This window comes from Micromys minutus, assembly GCF_963924665.1.
Source record: "Micromys minutus genome assembly, chromosome: 29".
Taxonomy (NCBI): domain Eukaryota; kingdom Metazoa; phylum Chordata; class Mammalia; order Rodentia; family Muridae; genus Micromys; species Micromys minutus.
This window is the reverse complement of record NC_137964.1, coordinates 34,518,691-34,537,528: the sequence shown is the minus strand read 5'-3', so window position 1 is coordinate 34,537,528 and position 18,838 is coordinate 34,518,691. Positions and strand designations below refer to the sequence as shown.

Sequence of the window (18,838 nt, the reverse complement as noted above, 5' to 3'; positions counted from 1 at the left end):
CCCACAATGAACAACAAAAACCTGACTGCTATGTCATAGGATTCTGGATGGATGCAAGTCTCGTCCAGTGGGTTTGGGATGAGGATGACATCGGCTTTGTTCTTCTTTTTTGCCCAGCGTCTCATTTGTGACCTTGGCAGCTTCCTGGCTCTGACCTGAAGACCCAGTGTTCTGATTACTGCAGAATGCCCGGGTGTGACCCTGGTTGATGCTGACAAAGTCAGCACACTGCTGGAAGGATTTTGGACTAAGCCCTTTTACCTTCTTCAACTGTTCTCTGTTGACAAAAGGCCCATTTTTCTCTCTCCACTCAATAATGTTTTGGCTCCATTGGCACTGAGTCCTGCAATATGCCTTAATATACATTTCAGTAATATCTTTAAATACCAACAATGGCTTCAACTCCTTAATCAAAAGACACAGGCTGGCCAAGTGCATTAAGAAATAAATATATCTTCTTATCTATGAGAAACCCAACTTGTTTTCAAAAGGAGGAACTTAAAAATGTAAGAGTGGAAAAAAAAAAAAAAACAAACCTACTCAAAGCAGATGGGACTGGTAAAGAAGATGGTAAAGAAGTTCATTTCATTTTACTAATGGAATTAACCAAAGAGATAGTATAATCCTAAACATATATACATTTAATTTCATAAAAGTGTACTATTGGACTTAAAGACACAGATGAACTCCAACTCAGTAATTAATGCTCTTTCTGATAGGCAGGTTATCTCACAACAACAACAACAAATTGTGTGTGTGTGTGTGTGTGTGTGTGTGTGTGTGTGTGTACAGAGAAACGTCAGCATGCAGTGACATCGTGCATTACAGGAACCTGTTATCTACAGAGTATTTCACCGAAACGCCTAAGAACACATGTTCTGCTCAGCAAACGATGGGAGCTTCTCTAACACACACCTCATTCCATGGTAGAAAACAAATCCTTACAAACTGAGGAAAAGCACAACAATCTACATATCTTATCTGGACACGATGCTGTCTGTAAAGCTCAAAACCAACAACAAATGAGTCTCTAGTACTGCAAAAATGCACAGAGATTAAACAATGCATTACTGGATGATTAATGGGCTGGAGAAGAAATCAAGAAAGGAAATTTAAAAATTTGAGAATTAAACGAAAATGAAGATCACAATGAACTGTATGGGACTCACTGAAATGATCTCAGGAGGGAAGTTTTTAGCTCTAAATGCTTACATTAAAAAAAAAAAAAACAGAAATTGCATGAATAGATGATTTAACGGTAGAACTCAAGACTCTGAAAAAAAAATGGGAACAAACCAAACCCAAACCCAGGAGACAGGACTATGTAATAAAAAGCAGAGCACAAATCAACAAAACAGAAAGAAAGAAGACAGTACAAAGGGGTCAGCGAAAGGAGGAGAGGACCCTCGTGAGGGGAACCTGAAGCAAGCAGGTGAAGACTGCAACAGACACCAAAGCAATTCAAAATACTCGAGGGAGCACATCAACAGTTAGAAAACACACTGAGTTAGAAAGATGGATGAATTTCTAGGTTCATCCGTACTACCGAAGTTAAGCCAAGAAGAGGTCAACAGACCCATAACAAAGGAGACGGAAGCAGCAAGGAGAAACCTCCAACTGAAAGTCCAGACTCGGATAAAAAGGTATGTAAGCAATGCTTATTGTTTTTTTAAGAGAAGAAACTGAAGGAGTGCCCTTGAATTCTTCTTATGGAGCTAGGGTCCCTCTAATTCAAAAATGAGGAAATGGTACAGTGAGAGAGAGAGAGAGAGAGAGAGAGAGAGAGAGAGAGAGAGAGAGAGAGAGAGAGAGAGAGAGAGAGAGAGACTGGGGGGAGGAAACAGGCCAATATTTCTGATAAACATAGATGCTAAAACTCTCAAGAAAATACTTGCAAACCAAATATAGGCTCATATGAGAAAGATCATCCACTGTGATTGAGTTGGTGTAATCCTGGGTGTGGGGATGGCTCTACCTACAAAGATCAATAAATGTAATAAATCATACCAGTGAGCTAAATCCCAAATGCCCATGATAGATTCAGAAAAGTCCTTTGACCAAATCCAACACACCTTCATGATAGATGTCCTAGAAAGAGTAGATAAATGTTGTACACAACAAACCCACTGGCACCTCAATGGAAGAGCTAAGGGAAGGACTGAAGGAGCTGAAGGGGACGGCAACTCCATATGAAGAACAACATTATCAACTAACTGGACCTCTAGCAGGCGAATCCCTTGCTCCCTGAAATCCTCTTACTGGGCCTTAGCAGGTCAAAGGATTAGATTCCCAGAACGTTCCACATTCTGAGCCATCATTGTGCAGAGAACCCATTTGGTTCTAAGACTTGGACAAAGGCAAGTCAGCTGTGCTAGAGCTGGGACAATGTAGAAAAAGTGGTGACTTAGGGACCAGGACAATGGCCAACTGGGACCACTGCAGCTTGCAGAAGGTGCTGAGCACGCGGTAGTGGACTCTGTGAAGAGCAACACCTGCCCTCAGGAGGCGAAGGAGCTATGGAGCTCCAAGGCCAAAGTGTCCCAAGTTTTGACACAGAGGGCCGGAGCGTTACCATCTTTCCCCAGAGAGGAGGCAAGACTTCGGGACTCTCTGAGCTCCCTGCTAAACATGAAGAAACTGTTTTCCTGACATCCAGATACATGCCTCGTCCGACCAGAAAAAAGGCCTTGTGTGATTTCAGGGTGAGATGGCCAGAGCTAGTCTACAAGGAACAGGAGGAACAGAGAGAGGACATCCAGTTCCCTTCCCTTGACAGAAAGCCCACGGACATAAGCTCCTGCTCTTCGGGGCTTAGCATCAGCTTCAAAAATCAGGAGAGCAGCCGTAGTGAGATCCAGGATTCCCCCGAGTTCCCCGACGGCCTTTCAGACGCTCCTCACGTGACCATCCTCAAAAGCTATCTGAAACCGGAGTCAATGACACGGCTGGAGAGGAAAGTGAGGAGGAGGACTCTGATGGCCATGAATCAGCTGGAACACGAGAAAGAAGCTGCTAAGTTCCGTAGGGCAGTGCTACTGAGGGATACTAGGGAGCTCCAGGATGAAAAAGCCCTCGAGGAAGCAGAAGACAAGCCCTTCCTCCAGTACCTGGAGAGGAAAAACCAGGAAACCCAGGAGAAGTATGAGTCCCTGTGGAAAGACTACATCCAGCAGAGTCAGGAGATCAAGAACAGGAGGCAGGAGCTGGTCTCCACCCTCACCTCCCGCACGGCAAACCTCCAGAAACAGCTGATACAGAACAAGAAGTTCAAGGCCAGCTTGAAAAAGAATCTGAAGGTCCTGGAGCCCATGGCACAGATAAAGAAGAGCCAAGACCGCGAGATAGAAGCCTTAGAGCTGGAGCAAGTCAGCATAGTAGCTGACATTCCCTTGATGGACCGAGAGGCACACTTTCAGTTCCTGAGGGAAAGGGCCGCCTTGGAGAAGCAAGTGGAGGATCTGAACCTGCTGGAGTCTGGAGAGGATGTCACCAGGGAGCTGAAGAGGAAAGCCAAGGCCTGGGTCACTGCGGCCAAACAGGCTCACAAGGACTTCTGCCAAGATATCAATGCTCAGAACACGAAGCTGCGAACACAGCTCCGGAAGCTGGATCAGGAGTTCTGCAAGCTGGAGGCCGAAAAGGAGAAGCTGGAACGGAGGAAGCAGCAGTGGAAGGAGCAGCAGTGGTACCTGGAGGCTCTGGCCCGGGGGAGGAAGCGCCTGCAGCAGAGGGAGCACCGTCTGCAGCAGCGGGAGCACCGCCAGCAGCAGCGGGAGCACCCAGAACTGGGCCGTCTATTAAGTGCCAGGCCGAAAGCCACTCCTAAGTGATGGCTGCCACGTCCCAGGAAGTAGACTGGAGCTGACGCTGGGGCCACCACACAAAGAATGACGATGCTATCTGATAATGCAGAGGACAGAAGCACCAGGGGACAGAGAGCTGAGCTTCTCAGAGGGGCAGAGGGGTCCTGGGCTGGCCTGTCTCCCAGGCTTGGTTCTCACACAGCAGCCTGAAGGGCTATCCTAATAGAAAACTTTCGTGTTCCCCGTTGTAATGGAGACTTCAGTGCTCAATTCCTGCTCTAGTGTGGCCTTCATGACAACAGGGTTCATTCTGTAATGGGCACATAGTCAGCCCGTCTCACAGTAGGAGCACCAGTGTCTTAGGTAAGTGCAGGGTAGCATTTGGGGAACTGGGTTCTTTGCATTTGTATCTGGTTGAGGCTGGATTATTTACAGAGCTGTGGGTCATGATGTAGAGTATGGCCCCATGTTTGGGCCGTGTGCTCCAGTGTGACAAAACACAGCCAGCTCTCTGAGTCCTGGGCATTGCTCCAGGCAGAAAGCCTCAGCCTCACATTGTAGAATTTTAACTTTTACTTAGCTATAATAACATAAATTCATTTAAAGCGGTGCTAAAAACGAATTGCTGAATGTACCTTTGGCTTACTGAGTTAACTCACACGTGAAATGTTCTGTTCTTAAACAATGTAATTGAAAAACAAAAGCCTACCTGTCATCATTCAAAATAAAAGTCTGTTTATGGTTACCCAAGCACACAGTTCTTTTTATGTAGAACAAATAAACCTTGGTGGGGGGGACTTAGGATGAAAGCCACTTGCACCCTTGAAGGCTTGGCTACTGCATGCAGATTGCTAAGGGCTGAAGGAAGGAAGCCAGCCTGCGGCTATGACGTGCCCACGAAATCCAAGTCAGGCAGAACTGGCCAGTCTCCACTTGCTCGCTGGAGTCTCACTCAGCTCCTGCAGGAGCAACAGATGCTTGATCCCTACAGTGCTTGGAGCTCAAGAGACTAGGTCTGACTCTCTCATAATTATTACTGACCACCTACTGTGTGCAGGGGAAGGTGGCAACTCCACAAACTCAACATAGTGGGACTCCTGGGGGGAGGAGCTCTTAGCTACTTGGAAACGTTTGGGAGCACAGGAATCCAGGACCCACATCTTGATACTTACGCAAGGTAGACAGCTGCCATTGGGAGGGGCTGCCTTGGGGTGTCGTGCAGGAAACTGATCGGAATCGGGCACACCCTGCATTATTTTAGTCAACATATTTTATATTCCTTGGTGACAATTAACGTTACTTCATGGATTGCTCTTAGGAGTTCCTAACAAAGCCATTGTGAACCTTGATAGTCTGGGAACCTCTATTTTGGCAAACGAGGCATCTGGGCTGCATTTTGGAAGTATTATAGAAGCTCCCTGAAAGATAGGAAAGGCAGGGTGGAAGGTGTTGGTCTGGAGCCCGGGTATGGGGAGGAGGTAGTAGATGAGGTTTGTAACCATGCAGCTCGAGTTTGCCTCACTCAGTGTACAGGGGAAGAAATGATGAGTCAATGGCCCTGTCATCCTTCGTCCCTTCCACACAAGTGCTGGACCCTGACGTAGATGTCCTGCCCCTGAAAGGTTGTTCAAGAGGCATTTGCGAGCGGATTTAGGCAAACACATGGAAGAATGCAGGAGCTATGCACTTACTAAATATGAATTATATACACACGTATACACGTGATTCATCCACCAAATGGCTAATTTCAGTGGAGAGATAAGCCCATTTACATGCATCTTTAGGGCACTCGAAAATCAGCTGGCAATGGGACTGGGTTGTAAAAATAATAAAACACAGCCCATGTCCTTCCTTAGTCTGTGATCCAGTGAGGTCCAGAGTTGGGTCTTGGCCACTTTCTGTTTTGTTTTTTAAAGATTTATTTATGGGGCTGGAGAGATGGCTCAGAGGTTAAGAGCACTCACTGGCTGCTCTTCTAGAGGTCCTGAGTACAATTCCCAGCAACCACATGGTGGCTCACAACCATCTGTAAAGAAATCTGATGTTCTCTTCTGGTGTGTCTGAAGATAGTGACAGGGCACTCATGTAAATAAAATAAATAAAGTCTTTTCTAAAAATTTATTTATTATTATATATTATCATATTATATATAATAATATATGATATACAATAATATATATTATGATATATTCTTTATTGTATATAAATAAACATTATATATAAATATTCAGACACACCAGAAGAGGGCATCAGATCCCATTACAGATGGTTGTGAGCCACCATGCGGTTGCTGAGAATTGAACTCAGGTCCTCTGGAAGAGCAGTCAGAGCTCTAACCACTGAGACATCTCTCCAGCCCCCACGTTCTGTTTTGTTAAATAAGGTCCCAGATCTGTGTCTGGGCTTCCACAATGTGTTGGTTGGCTGTGATCACATTCTGACAAGAAACAACTCAAGGGAGCATGGGTGTGAGGGTGTGTGGTTTTGCCTCAAGAGACACAGTCTATCTGGGGCTCACGACGGAATAAACGCTTGGGTAGCCCCCTCTCCTCCAGTTCCACTGCCTGCAGTGCCCACATCCTCTCGTGGTCTGCCTCTTCTCTGCGTCTGTGCCTTTCCTTGGCAGATGCCCCTTGTTCTTGGTTCTTCCAGTATCCTGTGCCCTCCCTCATGGCTAAGCCTCTTCATCTTCATAGCATGCACTGGCCTCTTGGGCCCTCTTTGCAGAGACTCTGATCCCGCCTCGCGTGGCCGGGCTTCAGCAGCCTTCAGGAATCCTGGCACAAGCCTCCAGCGTCCCCCTTCTCTACAGAGAATCTTGTCAGACCATCCTTCGTTCAGGCTGCTTTTAAAAAGCACCCGTATGCTTACAGGTGGGAGCCTTCACGTGGGCTCTTCCCTCCCAGTGCCAGTCCTGTTATCTTGGATGGAGCCGGTTGTTTCTGAAATGCCGATCCTTTCAACAGTTCCAAACCTTACAGGCCTCCTATCATTCTGCTCAGCTTAGGTCCTTTCTCACTGTGGGGCCCCGTCGATTGTGGGCGGAGCCATCCCATTGTGGGCAGGGCCATCCCTGGGTTCTATAAGAAAGCAGGCTGACCAAGCCAGGGGAAGCAAGCCAGTAAGCAGCACCCTCCATGGCTTCTGCGTCAGCTCCTGCCTCCAGGTTCCTGCCCTGTGTGAGTCCCTGTCCTGACTCCCTTCAGCGATGAACAGTGATGTGGAAGTGTGAGCCAAATAAACCCTTTCCTCCCCAAGTTGTTTTGGTCCTGGTGTTAAGTCCCAGCAATAGAAACCCCAAGGCGGAAACTGGCACCAGGATAATGGGGGTATTGCTGTGACAGACAAGACCATGTGTTTTGGGAAGAGTTGAGGAAGGACTTTTAGAACCTTGAACTAGAAAAGCCATTGAGTGTTGAGAGCTCAGTGGGCTGTTCTGCAGGAGCTTGGAAGATGAGACAGTTCAGGGCAGTGTAGGCGAAGAACGCCTGGCTTGTGAGGTTTCAGAGGGAAGCCAAGACTTCACTGAATGTTTTATGTGAAGAGTCTGTTGGTGAATCCTAGCTCATTGGTAGCAGAGACCCAGCATTTTTGGATTTGCCGGTACCATGGGATGACCACCGAGAGCACAGGAAATGGAGTAGGGCTAGTGGGGCTAGTTTGCTGCAGAGGGGGAGCCGAGAAGACTGTGAGCGCAGTCCAGATATTTATTTGGTCATTGCCTCTGCCTCCCTTCTTGCAGTGGGTTTACAGAAGCTTACTACCTCATCTAGCTTTATGTAGGAGCCTCAGTCTTGAACTCAGATCTTGTGCAGCAAGTACTTTCCTTATTGAGCTGCCTCACCAGCCTCCTGGTAACATAGTGTTCTCTATTATGAGGTGTGAGAAAAGAGCCAGACGAAGGGTTTGCACACTGGAAACCCACAGGGGCTTGACCACAGCCAGCTGAGGCTTCTCTAAGCCCCAGGTCTCTGCCCCTGGGATGTCCCACTAGTGTCTCTCCCTGCCTGCCATCACTGTCTGGCCACATGGGGCTGGAGATCCCTTCTCCCCTAAGCTCCCTTTAAAGATTTGTACAGAGCAGCCCCAAAATGTTTTGAGGAGGGAAATATTCGGTTCCTCTGCCTGCATAACAAGGAGAGAGGCCACTGGTCCTTTACTGCTGCTATGGGAAAGGACTCCGAATTAATGGTTCGAGCCTCTCTGACATGCACAGGCTTTGAGATGGACATAAAGCCGGTCTGGTGCCAATCTGAAGGTTAATTGAGTACTTGGTGTGCATCAGGGCGGATGAGAGAGATTCCATTCTCCCTCCACCCTTAGCCAAGTGAGGTGCCCATGGATGCGGATGGTTTGATGCGGGGGCAAAACTGCACATTTGGGAGGCTTGCAAAGAGAGGTCAAGATAAGCAGAAATAGTGGTATCCTCAAAAGCTTACTGGGTGGAGCTTCAAGCTGGGTGGGACTCTCCTCAGAAACGAGTCACTGGGAATCACTCCTTCTCTGAGGCAGCTCGGTGGGTTTGCCCAGTAAACTTCCATGGGTCAATGTTCTCAATGTCAGTGTAAGCAGAACTGTATGTTTGTGACTCATCGTAAGAGCAACAGGCAACAGCTTGTGTGCACGTGAGTATCATGCATGTTCACGTGTGTACAGGTATGCATATGCACATGTATGTGTGTGCATGTAGAAAACAGAGATTGATGTCAAGTGTCTTCCTCCACCTTATGTACTGAAGCCTACTTTCTCTGGCTAGCCAGCTTGCCTGGAGAGCCCCATCTCTCTGTCCTTAGCACTAGGGTCACAGGTGGGCTGGTGGGCTGCCACACCTATCTGGCATTTACGTGAGTGCAGGAGCTTTGAACTCAGGTCCTCATGCTTGTGATGCAAGCCTCACTGAGCCATATTCTCAGCCCCATACTGCTTTAGAATGAAGTTTTCTCTCTGAAGCTTCAGTTCAGAGGATCCTTGAGATGACCTCTGTGACTGGTCATTTCTACGACTGATTCCTCTCAGCTCTAGGTGAGGTAGGTCTCCCGAATCGGACCACCCCTCCTTCACTCCCAGCTTGTGTGGATGTTGACTTTGCAGCAGCAACACTTGACCTCTCCTTCCTCATTTGCTTTGTTTCTCTTTTCTTCATCCTTGCTTGGAAAATGCCGCCTTCCCCGAGTTACCCAGGATTCCTAGCTGCACCTAGTGCTGTTGCCTCTGTGCAAGGCCCCGCAGGAACCACAGACACTGATATCCCACAACCCCCACCGAAAATTAAAGAGAATGCAGCCAGAGAGAAGGCCTGGGTCTCACTGCTGAGAAGAAAAGGAGGTAAAATTCTGTCCCCAGCCTAATGAGGGTCAGCTGTTCAAGATTTGTGGGGCTCTTTTTGGAGCAGGAAGGCCAAGGACAACCTCTGGGAACAGCTTCACACCAACAGTCTCAATGCACGCACACCTGAGGAAGAAATAGAGGACCCAGAAATGGATCCACGCAGTGACAGCCATGTGATTTTTGACAAGGTGCCCAAATCAGACACTGGAGAAAAGAAAAAAAAAAAAAAGAAAAAGAAAAAAGACAGAATTTTCAACAGATGGTACCAGGGAAACTTGTAACGTAACAGAAATGGATCTGTTCCACTCTCTGAAGAAACGCATTCAGCATGGATCAAATAGTTCGCTCTAATGCCCGAAATTACAACCATTAGAGGAAATTTAAGGAAACACTCCAAGACACTGGGACACACAGGGATTTCTGAGGGAGTCTCGGAGCTCAGGGAAAAGCAGCAGCAAGAATCAAGAGACGGGGCTGCAGGGAATTCGAAAGCAAGAGAAGCCACCAACAGGGCTAAGAAATGACAGTCAAGTGACTGATCTTTGCCAACGCCGCGTCAAAGGATTGATAGCTACCGCCTGTAGAAAGCATGAAAAATAAACAGTCTCCAATCACCCTATAACTCAACGAGCAAACGAGCTAACAGACAGGTCCCTAAAAGCCAACACAGGCCCATGAAGACTAGAAAATGCCCAAGCTCCTTAGTCACAAAGGACAGGCAAATTAGAAGTTCATTTCGCTGGAGTCGGTATGGCTGTCTTCAAGAGCGTACATGACAACACAGGCCAACAGGGATGGGGTGAGGAGAACACTTTGTCATTGCAGGCAGGGTGAGGGTGGGGGCAGGGTTGCATAAGGCCACCATGTTGGAAATTGGCATGCAGGGGCCTCCAACAACTGAAAGTAGGCCCCGAAACGGTTCTCTGGGGAGTTTCTGCGGCCTTTCACAGGCAGCTCATACACATAGGACTACTGCCAGTCACGACGGCCAAGGAACGTGGCCAGCTTACACATCTGTGGACAGACACGTGGGTAAAAGAGAAGATGCGTTCGTTCGAGCAGCAGGCTGTATTCGGACATAAAGAAAAATAAAATTGTGCCATTTGCATGAAAATGGGTGGGATTAGAGACCGTTATATTTAACAAGATGGTCGGACTCAGACAAATGCTACATTCTTTCCCATATCCAAAAAAAAAAAAAAAAAAAAAAAAAAAATCTACTTCTTTTTTTCTTTCTAAGGATAAGGGAACTTGTTTGTGAGGACTGAAAGAGTTGGGGGCAAGGCAGGGTGGGAATGGACCTGGTCACACTGCACCCTGGACACCATCACTTCACGGTGAATATGTGCCACAAAGATGGCTACCAGGCCTGTGGGACCCGTCTGCTGCTGCGCGAGCCAGAGGCCCTGGGGCTCCTGCTTCCGTTCTCTTCCCAGCCACTTGAGTCTGCCAGAAAAACTGTTTTTTCCCCCTCCAGACACCACCATCTGTCCTGTCTCCATATTGTACAGGGCAGAGGGAGGAGTGGCTGAGAGGCCATCAGGGGCTGAAGCTTTCTTCACCGTGCAGCCTCCGCTGCCCTTGGAGCAGGGTGATGGTGCCACATACAAGTGCTCAGAGCCAGAACCTTCACTCTGGGTCCCCAGTTTCCCTCCTGGGGAGGGATTCTGGATGAGCACACTGTGGCTGTGCCCAGGGGGCATGGGAAGCAGCCTAGAGCGGCTGTCCCCATTTGCCAAACACTTCCCAGTCACCAAGCATGGTCCTAGGTCTGTATTAAACCTGCAGAAGGCAAGGTAAAAGGAGACCCCCGGCTGACGGGGAAGGCAGAGAAGGAAAAACACGCTACGGCATATCAGGGGTTCACGGCACAGCGCCCTTCCCTCCTGTCCACACTGACTATTTGGTCCTTCAAAAAATGGGGGCTGGCAAGATGGCTCCGTGCACGAAAGTACCCGATGCCAAACCTGACAACCCAGTTTGATTTCTGAGACCCATGGGTAGAGGGAGGGAACTGACTCCCACATGCTGTCCCTGACTGTCTCACACATGCTGTGACAAGCACACCCCAGCGTCCACTCACAATATGTAAGTACATAGCAGTACAAATAAAAGGACCCTTGCACACCCGTACGCCAGCCTTGCAATGGAAGCCCTTCCTCCCCTCCTCCTTTAACATCAAATCCCCAGTGGCTGTGACCTTCCCTTATGCCAACTGAAGTCACCTGTGGTGCCCATCTGTGTATGCCCTCCCTGGACATCAGTCTCATTAGCGGAACGACTTAATGAGAGTAGGGATGCCCGCTTCGTGTGCTGCCGGTTGTGTTGCTGTAGCAACCCCAGGGCTCTGCAGCTCCCTGGCATGTACTAGATGCTCACTTAATCCTGTCTGGAACCATAAAGCCAAAGTCAGTAGTTCCCATCTGCCTGCCGCAGTGGGCCTGCGTGAAAGGCGCCTCGGACACTCACAACTGGATGTCCAGGAAGATCCGCTTCTCTTCCCCAACGTGGATTTTCCACACACAGTCTTCGCCCTCTGCATAGGGCTCCGGCCAGTTTGGAGACAGCACTACCCCAGCCACAGCAGAGAGTTCCCCACCACACATGGCTGCGAACAGACAGACAAGAGGATACCCCTGTGAGGAAGCCAACACAGCACAGTGGAGTTTGGGGGAGTGAGGTTGGCATCTGTGGGTCCCTGTGCAGCACGGGGTAGAGTTGGGAGCAGCACATGTGTCTATGTGTGTGTGCATGCATTTACACGCATGTACATGTATGTGTGCACACACACGGCTCTGTGTGTGTGTTGAAAAGCAATGACTGGTCTCTGCAGTTATGAGAGGCAGAGACTGGCAGTGTATTCCCCATCAAGGATAACCCCCGGTTCCCACTAGCCCCCACCGGTCTGCCCGCTTTGGGTAAGGTATGTATTTGGCCTGATAGCATCAGCTCCCCCCTCCCCCAACTCCGAGTGGTCAGGAAATGACTCACGACTGAGGTCACCGTGCCAGCTTGCAGCACCTTGCCTGGCCCCAGTGAGTGCTCAGGTGGCGACTGGGCTCCAGTGTCTGAGGGGTTTAGCCTGGACCTTAGCAGAGGTGCAGGGGCTAGTCTCTCCATCCACCGTTTGCCTTCAACACCTTCTCTCTCAATGGAGCACATTTAGTTCAGGGGCCAATCCCTCACCAGGGCAAGGCAGTGACATCACACCAACTGCCAGGCAGTTGCCAGGAGTGAGGGCAACCTTCATTCCTCCACAGTGGCCTTGGATACAAGCCCTAAGGAGCCAGTGTGGGTGAAGGTTGCCACAGCCCGTTGTTGTCCGGACCCTGAGCACAGGGAGGCTAAGCCGACTGTTTCTTCCAGTGACTGTAGAGCGCTCTTGGGCGTGCTCTGTCCATGTCTGATTTCTCATCACGATGGGGCTGGTGTCTGCCGTATGTGGCTGCAGAAAGGGCATTATTGCCACAGGGGGCACTCAGCTCTTGGCAGCACCCGCGCCCAGTTACGATCAACACTGATGGTCACCCATGTCACCTGTGTGCTGGGTTGCCACGTGCTGCTGGATGGGTGCCGCACAGCAGTGGAATGTGAAAGAGCTGACACCCTTGCAGGGTTCACCTGTCACAGCTGCTGCGCACTGGCTCACCTGTCACAGCTGCTGCGCACTGGCTCACCTGTCACAGCTGCTGCGCACTGGCTCACCTGTCACAGCTGCTGTGCACTGGCTCACCTGTCACAGCTGCTGTGCACTGGCTCACCTGTCACAGCTGCTGTGCACTGGCTCACCTGTCCGGGAAGGGTCTCGTCCCGGAACCAGTGTGCAATGTGACTGGCTACCCCTCGGGGGGGGGGGTCCTGCTCTTTGCTGGGGTGGAGGCTCTGGGTGTTCTGGCCTTGGGGAAGGTGGTGGCTCACCTCTGCACAGAGGCTCTGTGTCGTTCCAGTACGGGTCACGCACATTCACACACTCAATGACAGCCGGGCCCTGTTCTAGAGAGTGGCCGGGGTCGCAGGTGAACTCCACAATGGTACCAATGTTATAGGTGGGGTCCGACGTGGTGAAATTCCCGTTTTGGATGTAGGGTTCATAGCAGTGACCTCTCTCAAAGGCTGAGGTTGGGAACACAGAGGGGGTTAGTGGACAGATGAGGTAAAAGACAGCCCTTACTGCTTAGACATAACGTAACAGTACCCCAGAGCAAGGAGACTCATGTCTGTAATCTGAGCTCTAGAGACTGTAAGACAGGCAGGTCACTGTTCAAGGTCAGCCTGGGCTACAGAGTACTTTCCAGGACATCCTGGGCTTCTAAAGAAACCCTGCTCCAGAACAGAATACTTCTGACCTGGGCCAGGCACCTGGACCCTCCAGCTGTGTTTCTTATGTGTGATGCAGGTTAGACCATCTGCCTTGGGTCCCACATTCTTTCTATACCAGCACTTGGATCCTGCCGTTGAATACACAATGTCATCCCTCAGTGGGACCACCCACTTCCAGGAAAGCCTGAGCTACAGTCCTCAGGATACACAGGATACCATGGTCTGTCTGGGTCAGAGAGCCTACTCCTGGAAGGAGGCTAGACCCCCAAAGGCATTGCTCAAGGGGAGCAGAGGAGGGCTCTAAGGCAGGTTGGCAGCCACTGTAGCCACATCGTAAGTGAGGTTTCAGATACTCCTGGCTTCTCTCCTGTGAGAGGAAACAGCAGTCCCACAGGGCGCACGCACCGAAGCCTGGCGTAGTGGCACACAGGTGTGATTCTTTCACCAGTTAGACTCAGACAGGAGGTTGTGAGTTCAAGGCCAGCCTGGAGTATTACAGAGACCCTGCCTCAAAAAGACCAAAAGGGAAGGGAGAAGGGGATGGGATTGGGGCTCCACTGTCAGGAGTTTTGCCTAGCATGCAGGAAACCGCAGGTTTGGTCCCCAGGCGCTGCGGGAGCTAGGTGAGGTGGTTCGTATGCATAATTCTGGCACTTGGAAGGGGAAAGCAGGGGGGTCAGAAGTTCAAGGTCATCCTGGTTTTCTTATTGAGCTTGAGGCCAGCCTGAGGTATAAGAGATCTGTACTTAAGACAGCCTCTCAAAAGGAATGAATGAATGAATGAATGAATGAATGAATGAGGGAGGGACCAGGCACCAGCACCAGAGTTGCTTAGAAGGAAGTTGATATCAATACAGTACAACCGAAAGCCATCTTGGAAATCATGGGTCAGTATGGGTCCCTCCCCCTTAGCTCTAGCACATCCCCCATCCCGAGCCCCTGGTTCAGCCCTCACCCACTCCCCCTACCTCCCAGATGTGACAAGGAGGGGGCCTCTCACCCTCAAAGCGGATGTTAAATGCGGAGGCTGCCTGGCCCTGGTCAGACGTGAACTCGATGCGGATACTGCTGCCCTCGCTCAGCAGGCCCTCGAAGGGCACGCTCTCCGTGCGGAGTGAGTCATACAGCAGGGCCGACGTGTTTGTTCGTCCACTGTAGACAACCATCCTGGGCAGAGGAAGGGCAGAGGGATGCTCACATGTCTTCCTGGGTCAGTGGCACTGGCCAGGGTGGAGAGGGTGTTTGTGGGGTGCTGAACTAAATCCTGCCTCCTCAGTCTTCCTCATCCCTTGCAGAAATGGAAACCGCCTGCTTGTCCTGAGTCCCTTGGGTGCGGGGCGGGTTGTGGCGAGTGAGGGGTGCCCGGGGGAGTTATTGTGTCAGGGGTTACTCTGCGCCGAGAGGTGGGGCTTGGACAGCAGTGTGCAGGCAGGTAGTGTCCCACTGTTGTCCCACTGTGCAGGAGTTTCTCCATCCCTGTCTCCTGTCTTCCCGGGAGCAGTGCTGTGTGCACCATAATTGTTCTTCGTGGAGCCTGACCAGAGGGTGCTCAGTAGATGCACCTTCTTATTCCACTCATGGAGGAGAGGAAGTCCCAGGCAGTGTGTGTGTGTGTGTGTGTGTGTGTACCTGTATGTGTATATGTGTGCATGTGCGTGTGCATGCAGGTGTGTGTGTGTGTATCTGTATGTGTGTATGTGTGCATGTGCGTGTGCATGCAGGTGTGTGTGTGTGTGTGTGTATGTGTGTGTGTGTATATGTGTGCATGTGCATGTGCATGCAGGTGTGTGTGTGTGTATATGTGCATCCCTGGGTATGTGAATGTGTGTACACACATACATGAATGTGTGCAGGCAGAATGTGTGTGCACATGTGTGCATGCATGCATGAATGTGTGCGCCTCTGTGTACATGCATTTATGCCTTGGTTTGTGGATGTGTGGGTGCATGCACACATGAATGTTCGAATGCAGGTGTGCCTGTGTGTGGGTATGTATGAATGTGTTGGTGTGTGTTTCCTATCCCTTTCTTCCCTCACTTCCTCGGTGGCTCAGGAAGGCTCCTTTCCCCTGAGTGCCTCAGTCTGCTGGTTGGAAGCAGGGGGACGGAAGCTCTTCCTCAGCCTCCCCAGGGCTTTTTTCCTGGGGTTCAGCCACGCTCAGACCACACGCTCCACTCTCTAAGCTGCACACTCAGACCACACGCTCCACTCTCTAAGCTGGGGAGGTGCAGTCGGTGTGAGCAGCTCACCTGTCTTTCTCATGCAGCAGTAGCCTTTCAAGATGCAGGTGAAGCTTCTGACCCTCTGGAGCCTCGATGGTCCACACACAGAGCTGGCTGCCATTGGCGTTTCCCGGGTAACTGGGGGAGAGAACTCTGCCGATGGTGGCATTGTGCACTGCTCCTCCACACGGGGCTGGGTGCAGAAAGTGACATGCCAGGGGTGAGGGGACAGCAGAGAGGTGTGGTGGGATTGGTCTCCCCTGACTGCACCCAAGCCCTCTAGCTAGGGTGGAGCTGGGAACACGTGGAGGGAGGGGACTGCTGTCCTGTTAACACCCTCCATGCCTGGATCTACCAATGCCACCCCGCTGCTTCAGGGAGGACCTCAATTTAAGACTGTTCCCAGGTGCTGATTGTGCCTAGATATCCATTAAAAATTCACATCCATTCATTCGTGTGTGTGCATGTGTGCACACATCACACTGCCTGTGTGGAGGTCAGAGGACAACCCGCAGGAATCAACTCTTACCAACCATGTGGGTCTTGGGGACTTGGCAGTAAGTGTGCTAAGTCGCCGAACCATCTCCCTGGCTCGATGCCTAGACTTTCAGTTATGAAATGATTCCCAAGGGCAGATAGAAGCAGTTCAGGGGGACAGCATGCATTTAGGACTCATGTGGAGTGTAAAAAGGGAAGACACCCCAGTTGTGTCCTACTTTATCCAACCAACGGCTGGATGAAATAGATCAATGAAACAGCAGCGTGGGCTGTAGGCATAATCTTATTTATTCACGGGAATCTCACCAGGAGGATCGTGACTATTTCCCGAGGTGCAATTCAGCAAAAAAAAAAAAAAAAAAAAGCTCTTCAAACGGTGTCAGAACACCCTGACCCAGAAATGAGTCTGCGGGAAGCTCTGGGGATTTGAACCAGCTTGCGGATGAGGCTCCGCAGCTCCGACTCCATCCTCAGATTCAAAACCAGAACCAGAGTGCATGTCCCTGCACACACTGGGTTTTCACGTGCACACACTGGGTTTTCACGTGCACACACAACACTGTGCTCCCAGACACCGTTTACGAATCCCAGAGCTCGAAGAAGCACGCTGGCAAATGGCCTGCCGGCCTGGTCCGTTCCTGTGAGTGGTCCGCAGGGATAGGGCTGAGACTATTGGACATAAAGGTGATTTGTTCTCGTCCTCTGTACATTTGTGTTTCTGGAATTTTCTTTCAACCGGAGCCTTATAACACTTTTACGGTAAAACGAGATGACGAGGTGACACGGCAGGTGATTTGTGGCCCGCGGGAGCTGCGAGGTTGTCAGATCACGGCAGAGAGGAGATGCTGGGCCTCAGGGGATTGAGGTGAGGGTCTGTTTTAGTGTGGTGTTTGGGAAAGTTGATCCGAAGGCCCTCGAAGAGGACTGAGGAGACGCAGGAATCTTTCTTAGGCAAGCACACATCTCTGGCTTCTCCCCAGGGTCAGAGGAGCAGATACACACAGCCAGGCAGGTCTGACCAGCCATGTAATGGGCTTTTCTCTTCAGAGGACAAAGACTCCTCCTGGCTCCTCCCCCATGTCCTGGGAGTTGAGTCTCCTCAAGTCCTCTTCCCCTTTTTCTTCTGAAGACAGGGTTTCATGTAGTCCAGGCTGCTCTCAAATTCACCGTGTAGGTGAGGGTGACTCTTCCTCTTCCTGCCTCCAGCTCCTGAGATTCCACACATGCTGCGGATGGAACCCCGGGGTTTGCCCATGCTGGGCGAGCATTCGTGTCTCAGCCCCTCACCACCATCTCTGAGTTCTTCTCATTTGCAGGGACACGGCCCTTTGCTTACTGCCTTCTAAGAATTCCTCTGCAAACACGCAGCTTGGGCTCTGGGCTGTAACGACAGGAGGTCCTAATGGCTCCCAGCACCAGATGACATGATTTGTAGTATGTTCTCAGTGAAAAAAAAATCTATTTATTTAATTCTTAAAAACTTGAGAAAGGAGTCTCGCTTTGTAGCCCAGACTGGCCTTGAGCTGTGAATCTTCCGTTTGAACTTCCCAAGTGCTGGGATTTCAGGCGTACGTCACCATCCTTGGTCACCACGCTTGGCTTCATAAAGCATTTGCAGGACAAATAGCTAACCGTTCACTTACAAAGGAGTCAAATGCTAATAGGTAATGCTCAGAGGCATCGAGCCTCTTGCTCAAGGACACACATTAATGAGTAGGTCCTGGGGTGCAGGCCAGGGGTGCTCCGTGCCATTGACACAGTGACATCCGAGGATTCAGAAAGGAGCCGGGGTGGGGGTGGGGGGCAGAGTGGACACTTTACAGGTAGAAAGGATGCTTTGGCTCACCCAGCACGCCCAGCTCAGTCCTTGACACATGGTAGAGGTTCACAGACTGTTGAATGACAGTGTGGTGGCATCGGGTTGGCAGGAGGAGACAAGCTGTGACAGCTCTCCTCTGCCATGGACTGTGCTGTGTAACAAGGTGGACAGCGGGTGCTTCCTTGCTGAGTGTGAGATTCCCTTCCTAGTCCATTCCGGGGGCGCCGTCTGTCCATCAGTCTGTCCATCAGTCAGCCTGAGGCTCAAACTTCCATTGTGTCGAGTACCTGTGACAGACTTCACACACGCCAGTGGAGCCCTCGGGACCTGAACCATGCCAGCAGTGACAGGGGATGTGGTCTCACCCCTGACATCTCTCCCGAGGAACAGCTGTTTCTTCCCATCCTGTCCCACCACCTTATGATATCAGGAGAGTCTTTGGGATTTTGTTTTTTGGTGTTGTTTTCTCCTTTTGCTTGTTGGTTTTTTGAGGCAAGGTCTCACTGTGTAGACCAGGCTGGCCTCGAACTTACAGCCGTCTCTCTGCCTCTGCCTCCCGGGTGATGCTGATGTACCTACCCTCAAGTCTGCTGAGCCTTTGCACAGGATAGCTCACTGGCAGGGACACATGTCACCCTTGACCTTCACTTTGGTACCTTCCGCTCAGCTTCCAACGGCCTGGCTCCTTGGACTCCTTCCCTGGTCTCTGGCCTACCATCATCTCTTGTGCCTGAGTCCTTTCTATCACAGTGACAGGGTTTTTCTTGTCCCCACCTGCCCTGTGACACTACCCCTATGACCCCTCTCTGGCACTCTCTGCTCTCCCCCCCATCCCATCCCACTCTATG

At 50.5% G+C, this 18,838-nt stretch overlaps 2 protein-coding genes across 8 annotated transcripts in view; one reads left to right on the top strand and one right to left on the bottom strand.

Annotated features, from left to right (window-relative positions):
• The window catches only part of SEZ6L (seizure related 6 homolog like), a gene marked incomplete at both ends in the record, with an annotated part of 140,486 nt that overhangs the window by 21,710 nt on the left and 99,938 nt on the right, over positions 1-18,838 (bottom strand). For all 7 annotated transcript variants that reach the window (XM_080940642.1, XM_080940643.1, XM_080940644.1 and 4 more), the window contains 4 exons: positions 11,601-11,739; positions 13,050-13,244; positions 14,452-14,618; positions 15,701-15,866. In XM_080940642.1, coding sequence (XP_080796768.1) covers positions 11,601-11,739; positions 13,050-13,244; positions 14,452-14,618; positions 15,701-15,866 — 667 coding nt within the window. The remainder of the gene's footprint in view (positions 1-11,600; positions 11,740-13,049; positions 13,245-14,451; positions 14,619-15,700; positions 15,867-18,838) is intronic.
• LOC308439053 (coiled-coil domain-containing protein 121-like) lies at positions 2,517-3,830 on the top strand (the record flags this gene model as incomplete). The annotated part of the gene is made up of 1 exon (XM_080940649.1): positions 2,517-3,830. One exon carries the CDS (start codon positions 2,517-2,519, stop codon positions 3,828-3,830), a length of 1,314 nt encoding a protein of 437 aa, XP_080796775.1.